Source organism: Dunckerocampus dactyliophorus, chromosome 10, assembly GCF_027744805.1.
Source record: "Dunckerocampus dactyliophorus isolate RoL2022-P2 chromosome 10, RoL_Ddac_1.1, whole genome shotgun sequence".
Lineage (NCBI taxonomy): Eukaryota > Metazoa > Chordata > Actinopteri > Syngnathiformes > Syngnathidae > Dunckerocampus > Dunckerocampus dactyliophorus.
Window position 1 is genome coordinate 11,659,303 of NC_072828.1, and position 19,045 is coordinate 11,678,347.

The 19,045-nt window shown below is 41.1% G+C and overlaps 1 protein-coding gene across 4 annotated transcripts; it reads left to right on the plus strand.

The window, feature by feature from the left end:
- The first annotated feature begins 223 nt into the window (after nt 1-223).
- Nucleotides 224-17,947, plus strand: kdr (kinase insert domain receptor (a type III receptor tyrosine kinase)). 4 transcript variants are annotated; one of them, XM_054790709.1, is made up of 30 exons: nt 224-447; nt 1,784-1,877; nt 1,951-2,153; nt 2,242-2,384; nt 3,297-3,465; nt 3,555-3,724; nt 4,473-4,656; nt 6,115-6,235; nt 7,177-7,343; nt 7,413-7,569; nt 9,251-9,371; nt 9,434-9,545; nt 9,618-9,962; nt 10,501-10,647; nt 10,722-10,853; nt 11,856-11,962; nt 12,295-12,430; nt 13,376-13,480; nt 13,558-13,671; nt 13,756-13,844; nt 13,905-14,061; nt 14,127-14,218; nt 14,289-14,411; nt 14,489-14,600; nt 15,216-15,315; nt 15,392-15,497; nt 15,995-16,128; nt 16,211-16,280; nt 17,261-17,334; nt 17,407-17,947. In XM_054790709.1, exons 1-30 carry the CDS (start codon nt 390-392, stop codon nt 17,621-17,623), a joined length of 4,059 nt encoding a protein of 1,352 aa, XP_054646684.1. In that variant the 5' UTR covers nt 224-389; the 3' UTR covers nt 17,624-17,947. The 4 variants fall into 4 exon arrangements, with proteins under 4 accessions (XP_054646684.1, XP_054646685.1, XP_054646686.1 ...); XM_054790710.1 differs by having other exon boundaries at nt 3,300-3,465; XM_054790711.1 differs by having other exon boundaries at nt 2,242-2,363.
- The last annotated feature ends 1,098 nt before the right edge of the window (nt 17,948-19,045 follow it).

Here is a 19,045-nt window from a genome sequence, read left to right on the forward strand (position 1 = left end):
TCCCACCTGAGATCAACTTCATCCTTTAACTAAAGCTCATTAATCAGGTTTTATGATAGTTCCTCTGAGCTGAATGTCAGTTAATGAGTCAGAAGAGTGCAGTCCAGTGTTGGTCAAGCCACCAGGCAGCAAATGGAGGTGTACCCTCACACTAAGATGCTCCTCCCCTTGCAAGCTGTCCAGCTCTGATGCTCCTCTCTGCCCTCAGAACCTCAGATCTGAATCCATGGAGACCTGCTTCACACGCAACTGAGCGCTGTCCGCTGGCGTTCAACATCGCCAAAATTAAAAGAAAAGTGGAATAGATGGATCTGTGTTGAGTGTGCGGGACTGTTCTTACCGTAATCAATTTTTTTAAATTAATCTTTAATGTTTCTGTCTGTGGAATAATGGCTCAGGTGGTTTTTGTGGTTCCGCTGCTTGTTTTTGGTCTGGAACTTGTTGCTGGTAAGGGATGATTTTTACTCATCTGTCTTTGCATCTTTGCACTTGCTCGTATTGTGCCATTTTTTGGCAAAGTGATTTATTGTACTTGACAAAACTCAATCACATTTGAAGCCATTGTTAAAAAACATTTGTTGTGCAGCTGTTACAGTAAGGTTCTTTTGTTTTTTTGTACAACTTGTTTTTTTCCATTCAACATCTGACCAAGTGGGAGGAGGGAACAGGGGAGGGAATCAGCCTGTATCCTCCGAAACAGGAACCCCACCTATGCCGCGCTATTGAGCTTGACCCGGCCCATATTTTCCCCGCTTCCTGTTTTGACACAACCGCCGCCATTTTGCTGCCGTACTGGGGACATTTGAAGGCAGCCAGTCACACAAAAACATGGCGCTAAAAACCATCAGTTGAGACTTCTCCATCTTAGCGAGACATTTTTGAACGATTGTATGCATCCAACTTTGGGGAAGGCCCTTTTCTGCAGGCTTTGTTGAGCTTGCAGTGGAAGAAGCCCATCAAACACTTTTGGGATGACCCTGAACGGCAAAATCAATCACCTCTGACCTCACTATATATTCACTGCATTGCTTATGTACTTTCTAGTATTTGCACCATTCCAGCAAACCCATGTTGAAGTTTCCCAACTGGCTGTCTAAATGGACAACTTGAGGCAAAACCTCCATTGTCGTACTGTAGTTGAGGCTAGTGGTGTCCAAAGTGTGGGCTGGGGGCCATGTGTGGCCCGTTGCTCATGCCTTCTATTGGCTTGTGGAATATTCTAGAAATAACAGCATACAGCCTTAGCATATCTTGACCTACCGTAAACGCAATAATTGGAATGAGGCGGTTATTTCCGAAAACAATAAAAACTCATTAAATTCAACAAGTTCATTTTTGTAACTATATTAATGATATGGAGTTCATGAGAAAGCAGAAGGGAAAACATAGTTGTGTTTGACCACATTGTCGTTTATAAGTATATTGCACAACACAGCAGCAACAGAACCAATGTTGTATTAGCGGTAAAGAGCAACCTGCTCAGCCAGCATTAATAACACTGATAAGTTCATTGTAAATACAGCTCCTTTTAAAGTGCATGCAGAGGTAGATAAGTCTGCTGAATGCTGACCACTCATGATACTTCAAATGCTGCTTTCTTGCCATCTCGTAGAAAAAAATACAACAGGAGGTTGCCTCCAGTCACAGCTGTTGATGTCCGGCGCTAGTTAAAGACCCCAGCAGTAATTAGTTTTTGTAGATGTGTTTGGTGTGTTTCATGAGCAAACTGTTAACAATCCTTTGAGTCTTGACAGTAATCTTCTAACATGTTCTTCCTCCAAAGCCACCGAACTGCGCTTCATGCCCGACCCGCCGACGCTGAACATCCACGGCATCCACAGGATGAACAAATCCGACAACCTGGAGCTCACATGCAGGCAAGTACGCCGTTTGGCAACTGACGCCCCCTGCAGCAAAGGTCAACCTCTAAATGTTTCTCCACTGTGACAGAGGTCGCCAGTACCTGAGGTGGTCCACCCCTCCTACCAGCGCTCGCTTATCCACCAGCGACTGCAGCGGGTCAGGACTCTTCTGCACCATGCTGCGGATTTCCAACGCCACCGTCAACGAGACGGGGCAGTATCAGTGCTCCTACCGGGACCTGAAAGTGGAAAATGGCAAGACTTCAATGGCCGTTTATGTGTTTGTTCACGGTATGGATGCAAGAGGAGCTGAGGACTTGCCTTAGTGAACGATGAATGCATACAATAGACTACAGCATGCACTTTCCCTTGATTTCAGACCACAAATCGCCATTTGTTCCCTCGGAGAAGGAGTACGAGGTGGTGGTCATCCGTGAAGGCGAGCGAGTGGTCATCCCGTGTCGAGGATCTCTGGAGAATCTTGATGTGACGCTTCATACTGTAAGAAACTTATTTCACAATGTAAGGAACTTGTTTCTTTTGTCCTTTAGATGAAAGTGGTGCTAAAATCCACACATGTTGTACAATCAGGAGTTTGATGTTTGATTTTAAAAGCTAAAATGTAAGTGTTTTTTAATGCCAAGGAAAAAACACAAAATTAGGCGACAGAGGCTTTTCATGATGGTCACATACTGTACATACTCATGCATAATAACAGAAAAAAATCAAATATTAGTAATCATAATTTTTGAAAATACTTTTTTGTTTTTATTTTTTGAGTAAGTAATTATGGGAGTTATTATTTTAAGCGAATAATTAATTTCTATTTTTTGTAAAACACACGATTGGGAGATAGTGTACTGGTCTTATATAATAATGATAATTTATAGAAATACTGTATATAATAGTAACAATCCTAGTACAATAATATTTTTCTAATATTATAAGCAAGTAATACATTTTTCAAATTTTAAGCCAATCATGACATTTACTTGTTTTTGTTTAAAAAAAATTACAAAGTTTAAACATTTCCCAACATATTGCTTTTCAGTGAAAAGCAATATGTTGGGAAATGTTTAAAAAATTATATTATAATATTAATAAAATGAAATAATTAGAATTTGAATAACTATAAATTAAACTGTACATTAAAAATGACTTAATATTACATTATATTAAACCTGATGTTTGTGAGAAAAGGTTGTGTTAACATGTTAAGTTTCCACATCCTACTCTGCACTTACATCATTCTGTCGACACAATGACTTGCTGTGAGTACAGGAAGAAAAGCATTGGGCAATGAGATTTGAGTTGTAGGGAAGGAAAACTATTTGGACACTAAATATAAGGCCTTGGATGCAAAATATGCTGTTATTTATATGATCTCGTCTTGTCTGTCTCTCTCCAAAACTCTGCAACTCCCTTGTCTGTCAGAAGTATCCAGACAAAGAATTTCATCCGGATGGGAAAGACACCCTGTGGGATGCCAGGACCGGTTTCACTATTCCTAGTCACCTAATCAGCTACGCCGGTGTGGTGTCCTGCCAGACTCACATTGGAAACGAGACCTTTAGGTCCCCCCTCTACATCGTTGCGGTTGTCGGTGAGTGAGTTGGGGGTAAAAACAAAAGCAAGTGTCTGACTAAAGTGTTTGGAGAACAATGCCTCTGCCTCCCCCTCCCTTTTCCGCAGGATATAAGATCTACGACCTCACCCTGACCCCCACTCGCGTCAGGCTGTGTGTTGGCGAGCAGCTGATGCTGAGTTGTACTGCGCACACTGAACTCAACGTTGGTATCGCATTCAACTGGACGCACACTGCTCTGGCCTTTGACAGTACAACCGACACCCACACTCAACTGGTAGCCTATCTATCTATCTATCAATCAATCTATCAATCAATCAATCAATCAATCTATCTATCTATCTATCTATCTATCTATCTATCTATCTATCTATCTATCTATCTATCTATCTATCTATCTATCTGTCTGTCTGTCTGTCTGTCTGTCTGTCTGTCTGTCAGGTGTGTCTCCCATAGCATGCATGCATTGTAAAAGTTATGCCACAGTTGACCTAAATTAACTGCATTGATATTTAACCTAAATTATATTTTTAATGCTAAAGTAGTATTAATAGTAATCAATGTATCAATTTATAAATGTATGAATTTATATACTGTCTTACAAAATTAGACATCTTTAAAATCATATATCTCACATATTTATCACTTATCATATATATTTCACATCATATATATTTTATATTTTATATATTTTTACTCTAATCATATCATATTTTATTTATTCAGAAGTATTTCTGAGCAGAAAAATGTGTTTGCATCTGATGAAGATACAAAATATTAACTAATTATTTGCCAAAATAAATATTAACAATATAAAGTAATGATTTTTAGTTTTCGCAATAATCCCATAAATTCCCATAAAACTTTTTAGGCTTCTTTTTTATGACTAATGGTCTAATAAATCCTTTTAAGTACTGCACCTGGGATTGGAGTGGATAAAATGTTGGGACACCCCTGATGTAGATTAATGGATACACTCCATACATCATCTATAAAATTGCGTCCTGTATGTGCTTTTCCCCAAGACCGCAGAGAACGTTTCAGGGTCTGCCCACACAATAGCACACAAGAAGAAGCTGTGGAACTCGCTGGAGCTGTCCAACACACTCATCGTGGACAATGTGACGGTGGAGCACTCTGGCAAATACACATGCGCTGCCTCCAGTGGACAGATGGAGATAAGCACCTCGGCCTTCCTTGTAGTTTACGGTATGTGGGTGTGTTACAGGTTTTCTCCATTGGCTTGGCTCGTTTTTTGAAACAGAAATTACATTCTCAAAACTCTGACATCATTTGGTCAAACTGTCTTACAGTTCAGCACAACGCCATAGCTGACATAGCAAAAACTCCTATCTCTCCCAAAACTGTTTACTCGCTAATTCCTTTCCTACATAAATAGTCAGTGCCACCAAAATGCAAAGAGCCTTCTCAATAACTTTGGCTCATTTCCTGAAACAGGCCGGACTTTCTCAACAGTCTTGCTTCTTTTATCTTGGATGGTTCAGCACGACACCACGGTTCACCTGCAAAACTCCGATCTCTCCCAAGACACTTCACTCATGTGTCAAAACTAAATTTCTTTCCCATATTAATGGTCAGTGCCCCCAAAATGCATCGTCTTTTTGGCATTGAGTAAGCACTGCAAGTCAAAATGTTTGGATGCTGAAATATCCCTCATGTCCACTTCTCGGTCTTAACCCAGTCCTTCATGGACGCTTGTTACCGTACTCTTTTTTTCGTCTAGCTAATATAATACCATTGTGTATAAAACTGGAAAAAAAATTGGATTTCAGACTGAATGGAAACAATAGCATCCGAAGTTTGACATAACACATTGCACTGATACTGCCAAGGAAATTATACTACTTTTTGTTCACAAACTAAATAAAATAACTTCCATACATCAGAGTAAGAAGAAAATGGGTTTAGCATAAGATACTGTAATATAAACGCATAAACAAAGAACTAGAAAAATGACATGTCGCCTACAGTACTGTATGTAAAGCTGGAGTTTCACAACTGACACTTGTTGCCTGGTTGCTGTCCACACCCTCCCTTCCTGGCCACCATCCTCGCCTTCCTGGGCATCCTCACACTGCTGTCTGTCTGGTCACACATTCTCATCCACATCACAGCACAAGTTGGAGTTTCACCTGACTAATATAAAAATAATCAATAAATACAAAATGTATTAATTTATTCAATGCTACATGAGATCCATATATGCTATCCATGGTATCACAGTATACTACAGACTAAAGTAGAGAATTGAACAGACTATTGTGCATGTGGTAACTTATACAATGAAATGATGCTGACATGTTTTGGAGAGAACAATCTCATTAGACCTGAGAATCGACAACCAGATTAGATCAACAAGATCTATTCAACTGGAAATTGTGCTAAATGTAAGCTAACTGTGCTAACTGTAGGCTACCTGTACTTAGCAAAGCTGTACTTAGACATTGTGACACTTAGATATTCTGTTGTGAACAACTCCCAAGTTGTTTGGAGGTTTGTCCAACTTATTTTGAGAATGTAATTTCTGTTTCAGGAGATAAGCCAAACCAATGGAGAAAAACTATAAAAACAGAACAACCCTCTCGAAAAGCTGTCTGTCTTTGTGACGGTTCCTGTTTGTTTGTTTGTTTGTTTCTTTATTAACAGAGAAGCCTTTCGTCGACATGAAAGAGCCGTGGACGAAGGTCTGGGAGGTGAATGTGGGGGATCAGTCTTCCACAGTCATACCTGTCAAATACTCAGCATACCCTGAGCCCAGCTTTAAATGGTAATCTTTGTCTCCACTTTATACTTGGTTTGAAACTTTACTAAAAAAATCACTTAAAATACAGACCCTCACATTTCACTGAGCATTTTATTATATTTTGTCAAGGGACATTAATATAGAATGAAATGAATGAAGGGCTATAGTTTAGAGTAGTCAGTGTACAGCTTGTACAGCAGTATAGATTTACTTTCCATGGAAAATGAGTCAACACACAGCCTAAATTTTGAGTTGCAAGATGATGGTGTCTTGCCAACAGTCAAGCATGGTGCATGAGTGCTCCCAGCACTGGGGAACTACGATTCATTGTGGAGAAACATGAATTCCAACAATCTGAAGACGAGAATGATCACCTCCATGGCAGTTTTCCAAAATGCTAAGGATATGATAAGGATCCCATACACACCTCCACGATGACAAGTGCCATGTTGAGGAAGCTGAAGGTGATGGAGTGGTCACGTATGTTTTCTTCAGACCAGAACCCAATTGAGCGCAAGAGATGTCATCATGGAGGAGTGAAAGAGGATTCAAGTATTCGATGCCCAAGAGGATTAAGGCAGTGCTAGATAATAATGGTGGTCACACTAAATAGTCACACTTTGGACACAATTTCACACACGAATCACTTGTGTTATTTAGACAACAATGGACATGTTTTGACTCATTTTCAGGTTCTATTAAATCACTATGTGTACAAGGTGTACACTGTCTACTCTAAAGTACCCGTATATTCATTGCCATAGTATTGAAATTGCTTGCTGAATTTTGAAGTTTGTACTCACTTTTCAGAGATGCTGTGCATAATCCTAACAAATTGGAGGATGCTTAGTGACCTTTTAGTGCATGTAACATCTAAGGACCTCGGGACTTCCTTAAAGTTGATCCTTGCTGATCGTTACTCCATGCTGGGTATGTTATATGTGTTTATCCTCTTGTCTTTCCAGGTTAAAAAATAGCCTCCCGCTGAAGGATGACTACAGGATCAAGCAGAAAAGTGATGCCCTCATCTTCCGTGGAGTCACAGAAACGGACGCGGGAAACTACACCATGGTCCTGACCAACAAGATCACCAAAGAGGAACACAGGAGATCTTTCCAGCTTCTGGTCAATGGCATGTAATCTCCTCTTAAATCGCTTTTCACATCGTGGACAGTGGCGATCATTCTGATTCCTTCTTCAGTTCCTCCTCATATCATTGAGAAGGAGGTGGCAGTGGACACGGATGTGTACCTGTATGCAAGCAGCCCCACGCTCAGGTGCACCGCTCGGGGCTTCCCCACACCAACGCACATCCAGTGGCAGTGGATGTCCAAAGACGACTGTCCTGAGGCCTTCGTGTGAGTCACGATTGCTCATTGTCAACAGGTTGTTTGTTCGGGAGAGGCTGTTGTTGCTGTTGACAAAACGAGGGAAGAGACAATGAGGGACACCGGTTGCGGATATGACGCCACACTGAGTCTGGTTTTAGGATATCAAGTTTATTTACTGACTTGGAACACTCATAGTTTGCTGTGAGTTATCAGATACAAATGGTTACACAACAGCCTCCTCAGGTATTCAGTCCGTCTGCTTTGACCCAAGAAACTCCTTATCTTCTGTCTGCACATCCCACAACTTCCTTTTGTCAGTCTTGCACTGCGTTTCCTGTTGTTCCCCATCTTATTCTTTTTTCTGTTGAGTCTCATGTGCTCAATTTAGCGAAACTACCCTTTAAAAAAAGTGAGCATTGCCATTATGCGAACATGTACTGTATACATGCAACCACACACACATACATTCAAGGGCAAACATTCTTCAAAACAGTACTCATATTTTGTTTTACAACAATCAACAAACAAAAACAAACACCCGCATAAGGACACATAATCAGGAAACGACAGAGAAAAAATTAAGTAAAGAGAAAATAAAATAAATACAATTTTTACTAATAATCATGAATTCATTTTCTATCCCGCTGTCCTCACAAGGGTCACGGGGGTATGCGGGAGCCTATCCCAGCTGACTTTTGGGCGAGAGGCAAGGTAGACCCTGGACTGGTCGCCAGTCAATGGCAGGGCACATTTAGACAAACAACCATTCACACTCACATTCATACCTATGGACAATTTAGAGTCACCACTGAACCTAACATGCATGTTTTTGGAATGTGGGAGGAAGCCGGAGTACCCGGAGAAAACCCACGCATGCAAACATTCAAACTCCGCACAGAGATTTGAACCCAGATCTTCCAAATCTCCTGACTGTGTGGCCAACATGCTAACCACTAGGCCACCGTGCAGCCTAATAATAATATTAATATCAATACAGATTCATACGTATATTAAAGTACCATTTTTGAAAATTGTAATATTGTTCAATGAGCATTGGCATTGTACATACATGTACACATGCAACCATACATACGTACATTTAAACATTCTTCAAAACAGTGCTCATATAAAAAAATATATATATTTTTAAAAAGTATTATTTATTATTAGATTTTTCTTTTATTATTTGTTATTGTTATTATATCCATTATGTAATAACAATAAAAATACATAAACTAAACTACCCAGTTTACCACAAAAAAGAGGAAATGAAATGAAAGTGAAAGTTCATCACTGAAAGTTGTCGCCCATATTTGGGCTTTGTCACTTTCGCTGTGAGAGATTGTTTTGATTGTTTTTAATTTAGTTAGCAGGATTACGCGACATGAGTCAAGGAAGACACCTTTAAATCTTAGTGAGGATCTGGATAAAATTTCATTTCACTGGTACAGTCCACTTGCATTCGGCCCGCCAGATCCAGCAGAAGCAGCTGGTGTTGAAAATAATGCTGTGTGTAATTTGTAAAGAGCATTAGTGCTACCTAGAGGACTGGAGTGGAACAGTATCACCTGTCATGCTATGGTGTATCGAAGTCGGACAGACATGTTTGTCATTGTTTGGCCTTGGCGGAGGTCTGTGCAGTAGTTGTGTTTGTTTGCACAAATATTGTAGTTTTTCCACCTGCTTCAACATGCTTTTTGTGGATTAGACCTGGGCTGTCGAAGGCTGAGATCCCATTACTGCACTGTAAAGCTTGGCAGGACATCAACAACGGCACTGCACACAACCCTGTGGAGCGGATCTCCACTGACGTAGATCACGGCCAGAAGGTAAACTTTTCAAAAACAAAAGCGCTGGACAGCACTAATCTCATTTTTATGATTTTTAACAGAAAATTGTGAGCTCTTTGAAGGTCCAGAAAGCTGAGGTCCAAGCTCTCTACCGATGCACAGCGACCAACAAAGTTGGAGAGGATTCACGCATCATTTTTTTCCATGTGACTCGTAAGCACGCTGATTTTATCCCTCGTGCTCTTGTGGAAATCCCAATGTAATATTTACGTTGTGCACTCCCAGGGGGGCTTGAGCTCAGCGTGTCCCCGTCCAACAACCCTTTGGAAGAGGACCGCGTGGTCCTACGCTGTAAGGCGGACAGGCTGGTGTACAGAAACCTGGCTTGGTTCCGCGTTGCCAACGAGTCCGAGTCGGAGCGGGCGCTGTCGGTGCAGCCGTGCCGCTCGGTGGCGCTGCAGCGTGCACCCCTGTCGCACGGCGTACTGTCTAGCGAGCACGGCGCCAACCTGACCTTGGAGCTGCTGCTGCCTAATGCCTCCCGCCAGGATGAGGGCCTGTACGCCTGCCAGGTGGAAAACATCAAGACCAGGGAGAGAACCTGCCTGCTGCGACATTTGTCTCTCAGAGGTGGAATATTTATTGTTATAATCATTTCAATTTACATTCACTTACATTATTTTGCTTATTTTCAGTAATATAGCTCAGATTTCAGTGAACATATTACATAAGATAAGCCAAGCAGTCTAAAACGGGGTGTCCAAAGTGTGGGCCGGGGGCCATTTTTTGTCCGCTGCTCATTTTTTATTGGCCCTTGGCATATACTGAAATAAATGAATTCATTATGATCAAGATACATTATTACATATGACATTAATTTGCTGCTGTTAACTAGAACTGTTTGTACAGCGTAAGACAAATACTGCCACATGCAATGGAAGTTGTGGAAAAAGTGACATTTATTTTAAACATTTTGTTTCCAATAAATTCATATAAATTCATGACTAATAGTCAACTAAGATAGCATGTTCTCCTACTATCAACATAGTAGACAGAAGTATTATAGTATTGCTTGTTTACACAAGCCAAAATATCTAATAAACGAATTGTGTTATACAAAAGTAGCGCCTAAACCTTTATTTATATCATTTCTATTTCTTGAGTCTAGGTCTTGAGGCTCCAAGGATCCTCAATAACTTAACAGACCAAAGAGTCAATGTGAGCGCCACCGTTATGCTCCTGTGTGATGCCACCGGGACCCCAGACCCGATGGTGGTGTGGACCAAAAACAACCACACAGTGGTGGAGGGCTCTGGTAGGACATACAGTGCCAAGTGCATTCAGATCCTTCTGCTGTTTTGCAGCTTTAGACATCTTAACATATTTCAGGTGTGATCCTGAGCCGCCGGAGTCACGTGCTGACCATCCAGCGCGTGAAGGAGGAGGACGCCGGCTTGTACAGCTGCTCTGCTTGTAACAGCCGTGGATGTGACAGCTCGCAAGCTTTCTTGACCACTGAAGGTGAGTATGGAGATGAAAAAGAGATGGAAAATTCCCTAGAGAGCCCTTACCACCAAGAAATATATGTAGTTTGTGTGGTATGGCATGTCATTTCCATTTGACGCAGTCACACTAAAATCCACTGCATGCCCTCCAATGTCACCTCCATTCTTGCTAGGTTATTTGGTAGGGTGGGCTAACAAAGAACACATACAATTTTCGTGTGGATCCAGATAAAAGTGCAGGAATAGAACATCCTGTTGTAATGCGCAGGACTAATAATCTTTTTTCTATCTCCAGCATTCCAAAATTTGATTGTCTCTTTGCTGATATAAAAGAATGTACAGTATCTCACAAAAGTGAGTATACCTGTAAAATTTCAGCAAGCATTTTTACTTTATACATTATATCATCTCAGGAAGGTATATCCTAAAAATGAAACTTGGATATACTTTAGATGTGCAGTAGTCTGAAGTATATCCAAGTTTAATATCTATAGCATTGCCCCTGGAGAAGATATGGCATCATAAAATGGTTGCTGAAATGTGAGGGACGTACTGTATTCACTTTTGTCAGATGCTGATAGTGAAAGAATCTCTGTGTGTTTATATTTGGCCTCAAGGCCTCACATCACTTTACAACACATTCCATTTTTGTTTTATATCAAAGATTTTAAAACAACTTCCTCATGACAGGAAGCTGGCGGCGTTTGTGCACACCCCGCAGGAGTTTCTAAAGCCAAGACAATGGAAGAACTGGAGGGGAGTTAGTGGTGTGTGGGGGGGGCGGGGTGGGGGTGGGGTGGCGTGCTTCTGCTTTCCTGTCCAACAGGACCACCAGAACACAAACATAAAAAAAAGCAGGGCCGGCGGGAGCCTACGTGACCCTGTCCAATGTGGACCCAGTTGGAGCGGGATCAGAAACGAAAGAACTGTTGGCCATTTGTTGTGACTACATCAAGACTTTATCTCTTTTTTCTGCACTCTTTTCAATACTTTCGAACGATTGTGGTTCTTTTTTCAGGTGCAGAGGAAAAGACCAACGTGGAGCTGATCGTTCCAATCGGCTCGGTGGTCATCGCCATGTTTTTCTGGCTGCTGATTGTGTTTGTCATCCGCGGCAGAAAAAGGGTAAGAACTTCATCGTCTGTCCTCCTTCTGCCACGCTATTCCGTTCTTTTTCTCCATGCGGCCGCACACGTGGAGCTCACAATGAATCCAACTACAACACACGCACAAAGACTATGACTGATTGGAAGTGACTGCTCTGGCTTTCATTGGCTCGTCTCTTTTGTCTCCAAGAACAACGGGGTCACTTTCTGCTCCCATAAGTCACGTACACCCACTGTACCCAATGTATTCCTTTTATTCCCTGTTGAACGGTTACACTGCTGCACTGTAATGAAGAGTAAGGAGGGCGGGAGTATCCAAATGACCATCTAACCAAATGTCTCGTGTTTCAGCCAAACGGTGGCGATTTGAAGACTGGCTACTTGTCCATGATCCTGGACTCGGAGGACGTGCCCATGGACGAGCAGTGTGAGAGGCTCACGTATGACGCCAACAAATGGGAGTTCCCGCGGGATAGGCTGAAGCTCGGTAAAGCTCTTGGACATTGATTTGGAAACACCCCAAAGTGGGATTGTAGCGCCCCCCCACCAACAAACCTTTACAAAGTGCAGCACAGTGCAATACTGCTATACTGAAATACATAAAATCTATACATATACATAATATATATTTCATATACTGTATATAATAATAAAAAACTATGAATATATATATATATATATATATATATATATATAGATATATACTGTAAAACTAATAAAATACAACAAAAAATAAAAACAATTTAACAATAAAGAATTACAAATATTTGAAATAAGAATGAATTAATCAAAATGAGAAAATAATTCATTAGAATAATTATATTGAAATAAAGTATAATCTTCAATAATAATGTTGAAAGTATTTGTGAATTATCTTTTCATGACCTATTTTAATTGTTTAATGACATTTATTCATTTATTTTATTTACCTACCTTTTAGTGAGTTAACAGTACTGTGTTTGGATTAATGTAGTGGACATTTATTTCATGTTATGTGGAGGGTTTTTTCTTCCACAAAAATAAATATAAAGCCAATTAAAGCAGATAACTAAAATATGAATGAATTCATATGGTATTAAATGTAATCATGTATTAAATTGTCCATTAATGAATCACATTGTGAAATAGCATCTTAAAATGTTATGTTATTTATTTCATAGGATTTATATTTTTCTCAACCTTTCTGTTTATTTTATTTACTTATTGCTTATTTATTTAACAATTATTACATGATGTGTGGATTGTTTATAATGACAAAATGAACAAATCAATAGATAATTGAAATACTACTACTTATTGCAGTCGTCATCCATTTGACTGGAATGCTTTCAGGTACAACCATGTAAGCTCCAACTGCAATATTTCTGACTTCCCAGCAATCTTGACTGCAACATAAGTCAAAACAATAAATGACAAATATTCTTTGCCAAAGGTGAACCTCTGGGCCGAGGGGCGTTCGGCCAGGTTATGGAAGCTGCTGCCTTCGGTATCGAGAAAGCCGCCACCTGTACCACTGTGGCAGTCAAGATGCTTAAAGGTGAGGTATCACATCTTCTCCACCAGTATCTCTACATACATCGTACATGAACATGTTGCTCTCTAATTGTGTGTCAGAGGGAGCCACATCCAGCGAGTACCGAGCCTTGATGTCAGAACTGAAAATTCTCATCCACATCGGGCATCATCTCAATGTGGTGAACCTGCTGGGAGCCTGCACTAAACCTGGCGGTACGCCACGGCACACACTGCCTTCAAACATCATGCCATCTATATACCTCCAAAGTACCTGCTATGTGACTGTTCTCTCCCCAGGCCCTCTCATGGTGATTGTAGAGTACTGCAAACATGGAAACCTCTCCAGCTACCTGAAGAGCAAGCGTGGGGAATACAGTCCATACAAGGTGCAAAGAGTTGAACTAACGCAAGATAGCGTAGAAGATATTCATTCCTGTGGCCTACAGAGAAAGAGGATGGACAGTCAGAGGTGGACATCTGCAGAGGAAGATGTAACCAACGGCGATCTCGGTCTGGGGAAGATCGCCCAGCTGGACATCTGCACGGGAACAGCTGTCTGCTCCAGAAGTGAAGCTTCAGGCAGCACTGTGAATCCTCAGGACGGTATGGGAGACTAGTTCTTTTTCTTGCATGTTTCTCTGTCCTAAAATACTGTGTGTGGCTTTCAGAGAGCTCAGATGATGACCACCTGACCATGGAGGACCTGATCTGCTACAGCTTCCAGGTGGCCAAAGGCATGGAGTTCCTCTCCTCTCGCAAGGTGAAATATGTGAACTTATATGCGCCTGCACATGGATTTTGTCCAAGCTAATGACCTTCTCTGTCTTCAGTGCATCCACAGAGACCTGGCAGCCAGAAACATCCTGCTTTCAGAAAACAATGTGGTGAAGATCTGTGACTTTGGCCTGGCGAGGGATGTCTACAAAGACCCCGACTATGTCCGTAAGGGAGATGTGAGTTCCTCGTTTGATGGCTCCTGTTTGTAAGTTGAACAAATGAAGCTGGATTCTTCATGGTTCTCTTGTTGTAGGCACGTCTACCTTTGAAGTGGATGGCTCCTGAGACCATCTTTGACAGAGTCTACACCACACAAAGCGACGTGTGGTCCTTTGGGGTTCTTCTCTGGGAGATCTTCTCCTTGGGTAAACATGCTGATTTCTAGCTTACATGACACAACGTACAGTTGAGCCTTAAAGGCCAAACCAGTCCCTTCTTGGACAGTGATCAGCATCCAATTTGATGGAATTTTGAACAATTTCCTCATAGAAAACTGCAGAAATACAAATAATCTCTTCCGGGGTCAAACTCTGGCCATTGTAAAAAGTTTATAAACTGTTCGGGCAATGTTTTAAGTAAAAGTTTAACATTTTTAAATGTCATACAAGTGTAAAAAGAAGTGAGCTTCTGTCAACAATTGTATATATACATGCATCAGGAGGATTACTGTGCCTGTGAGGCGAATCTCTTCACATTACAACAAAACACAGTGGTGTGCGTTACGCTCTTCTTTCATGATTGCTGTTGCCCTACTTTTGTTGCTGTAGCCGTATTGAACAGAGCATCCAGGACAGTAGAAGTTTTATTTCTGGTTCTATGGCTGTCATCACAGTTTTCCAACATTACTTGTATCCATCTGTCGTGCCATCAAGTACAAAAAAGCCAAAGAAAAAACAAGAAACACTTACAGGGTTAATACGTCTCTACTTTAGAGGGATGTTTCTGATAGTCCTGCAGTAAAGCTTCTGTCCTGTCTCCAGGAGCGTCTCCTTATCCTGGGGTCTGCATCGACGAGTCCTTCTGCAGAAGGCTTAAAGAAGGAACCAGGATGAGGCCTCCAGAGTACGCCACCTCAGAGATGTGAGTGATGAGTAGCTCACAGGATTCAAATCAAACACTACCCATTCATTGTCTTATAAACCACTTGTGTTGATAGATACCAGACCATGCTGGACTGCTGGCTGGATCGTCCCACAGACAGGCCCACCTTTGCCGAACTGGTGGAACATCTGGGAAACCTGCTGCAGGCCAGTGCTCATCAGGTGGGCTTCAAACGGAACACTGATCCATTGTTATTTTTTTTTTAAGTCGTAATACAGTATTACAAAAATAAAGTCGGAATGTGATGAGAATAACATATAATTATGAGGAAAAAATGTCCTGTGAGAATAAAGTCGTGCAGTTACAATAATAATAAGCAAAATCACAAGCAAAAAGTTGTAACAATATTAGAAGGAATTCTAAAAGTTACGAGAATAACATAAAAGTACGAGACAAAAGTCGTTATATTACAAGAATAACAATAAGAAATAAAAGGAGAATAAAGTCAGAAATGACCAGAAAAATGTCTTAAAACGAGGAGACAAAAATTACAGACTGAAGGACAACAAGGAAATAATTGAACAGAGGACTAAAATGCAGGTTAAAACATCACAGCAGATACAGTACATACAGTATATGCTCCTCTTGGCTGGATAGCGTGGTTGCTAGTTTATGGACAGCTTCCAGCATTGAAACATAAGGTGTTGTCCACCTGCAGGATGGGAAGGACTACATCCCTCTGACTGCAGGAAGTGATGAGGCGTCCACTCCAGTCACCTCCGACCCCAGAAGACCTCAAAGTGGAGAGACACTGGACGGTCAGCTTCACTACAACAACGCTCTGACTTTGGGGTCAGCACATTCTATGCCACATGTTCAATTCCTCAGAGGCCGTCCACTGATGTAACGTACTGCATATATGCTGTCTGTGCAGGCACAGCGACCGGTGCCGACTCAGCGTTAAGACCTTTGACGACATCCGCTTGGAGCACAGCAGTGTCATGGTGAGGGAGATTACTCATTGCTAGCAGCACATTTTTTAAATGATTTATTGTTCCAAGAATAAAGTACAATTACGAGAGAATTAGGGTGGAAAGTTAGAGAAAAAAAGTTGGAGAACTGCGATAAAACTTATGGGAAGTCAAAAGCCTCGTCAAAACAAAAATGACAGTCAAAGATCTTCTTTATGACAAGGGTGCGCCAATGTTTTAAGGAATTTACTGCAAAAAGGTAAGTCAAAGATCCTCCATATGATAGGAGCACTCTGCTGTTTTTAAAGACCTGCAGCAAAAACACCAGTCTAAGATCCTCTGTATCTCTATATCAGCAATTCTCAACTGGTGGGTCATGACCCAAAAGAGTTTTTGCCTGGGAAAAAAAGAAATAATGTAACGACCCAATGTCTGTGACTGATGGGACTGAAAAGGACAAGATTGTGGGTACTAGCGGCCGAAATTTGTTTTCTCTGTAGTGTGGCTGGGCTCTATAACACTTCACCTATAACACAAAGCTGAGATGCAATTTTCGAAGCGGCCCTTGAATCCTTCCATTTTGCAGTATGTGGCCTCTGATGGGAGAATGTATACACCCCTGACCTACAGCAACCACACTACTCAAACAACCTCTATGTGGCAGGAGCGCTCTGCTGTTTTTAGGAATTTACCGCCTCTCGCCCAAAGTCAGCTGGGATAGGCTCCAGCATACCCCTGCGACCCTAGTGAGGACAAGCGGCATAGAAAATGGATGGATGGAAAAATGCTAGTCAAAGAGCCTCTATATAACAGGAGCTCTCTCTGTTTTTAAAGACCCACTGTTCCCACTGTAAAGCAAAAGCCGTAGTCAAAGATCAAATATGACAGGAGTGATCTGCTGTTTTCAAAGACAGGACTTATTGCAAAAAACATGAGTTAAAGATCCTTTATGACAGGAGCGACTTACTGCAAATCTCTATATGTTAGTCACGAAAGTCATTTTCTTCCCCCAGGAGGGTCACATGGACTGTTCTCCAGAGGATGTAAAAGGTTTAAGTGCACAGCAGATAAACACGCCCAATTTGAGGTGAGCACCACCATGATATTTAGCGGCAAGATGCTATTGTTTGTAATCTTTGCGACCGATTCCCCCTGTCAGTCAGCTGCTGCGCTGCAAGAGCAAAGAGTCGCTGGCGTCCGAGTCGTCCAATCAGACGAGCGGCTACCAGTCGGGCTACCACTCGGACGACGCCGACACGCCCGTCTACGCCAACGAGGAGGCCATCATGAAGCACAACATGCTGAAGAAGCCTCCTCCTCCTCCTCCCGCTGACAAGTTCAACGCTGACATCCGCTACAGCACGCCGCCGGTGTGACCCTTGACCCCCTCCCCCCAACCTCACTGTACAGTATCATGTGGTAGGAACAATGAGTAGAGCTGCGTTGTTGACATCTTTTGACGTCACACGTGAAACTTGTAAACGCTATCGTGTTTACACAGCCGGCTGAAGGGAGGACACGCCCACGTCCTGAGCCACGGTCCACGTACTTCCTGTATGACAGGAAACGCATTTTTAGAGACGTGCGTCAGCTTTCTTTCTCCTTCTCTTCTCGTATGGAGGTAGTTCTCTCTATTTAAAGTGTGTACAGTTGCTTATTCATAATGATATGCAATATGACCAATAAATGGACTAGTTTTATACAACATACCTCACTTGTGTTTGGTGAATACTTTTCGCTTTTTGGCAATTTAGCAGCAATATGCTAAGAATGAGCATTGAGGTGGCTGCTTTGTTGTTTACGAAAGCATTGGTGATCCATCTTGAGCGGGCGATGAGTGATGATGCATGAGAGCACTAAGTGTGTTTTGTCTGCAGTCAGCAAAAACAAACTAATTATAGCAAGTCGTTAACAGGCTTCCACATGTACAGTACTAATTGCTACCACAATGGAGTATTATTGAAGCAAAACAACACAAATTTACCAAAAACGTAGGAATGTTAGAATTAAAAAGTCATGATTGGGGAAACAAATCATGAAGTTAGAAGAATAATGTCAAATTACAATTACAAAAAGACATAATTTTATGAGAATTAACAAAATTGTTAAGAAAATGACAAAAAAAAGTAATATTATGAGAATAAAGTAATAGGTTTGCGAGAAATAAGTCTTAACGTTACGGGGATTAAGTCCAAACGTCCCCAAAAAAGTAATATGACAAGAATAAAGTAGTAATATTTTAAAAAACAAGTGATAATGTGCCCTGCGATTGGCTGGCGACCAGTCCAGGGTGTACCCCGCCTGTTGCCCGAAGTCAGCTGGGATAGGCTCCAGCACACCCCCGTGACTCTAATGAGCAGAAGCGGCATAAAAATAGATGGATGGAAGTCATAATGTGACAAACATAAATGTGTGATGTCACAAAAATAATGTTTGAAAATGAAGAAAAAAAGTAATATTACAAAAACAAAGTTGCAGGGTTGTCAGAAAAAGTAATAATTTTATGGGAATTAAATTAAAAACGTCCCACAAAAAAGGATTAACACAATAATAAAGTATTATATTATGACAAACAAGTTGTAATAATTCTTCTTACTCCTTTTGGACGTGTGGAATTGCGAATTGAACTATGTGATGTATTCCATTGTAACTTGTATGCATGTTCAAATAACATTAAACCATTACCATTACCATAAAGTTGCGATAGTAAAATTGTAAAATTAAAAGAAAAAAATCATAATATTAGATAGGGCTGTCTTCGACTAAGGATTTTCATAGTGGGATCTGATTTGTTAGAC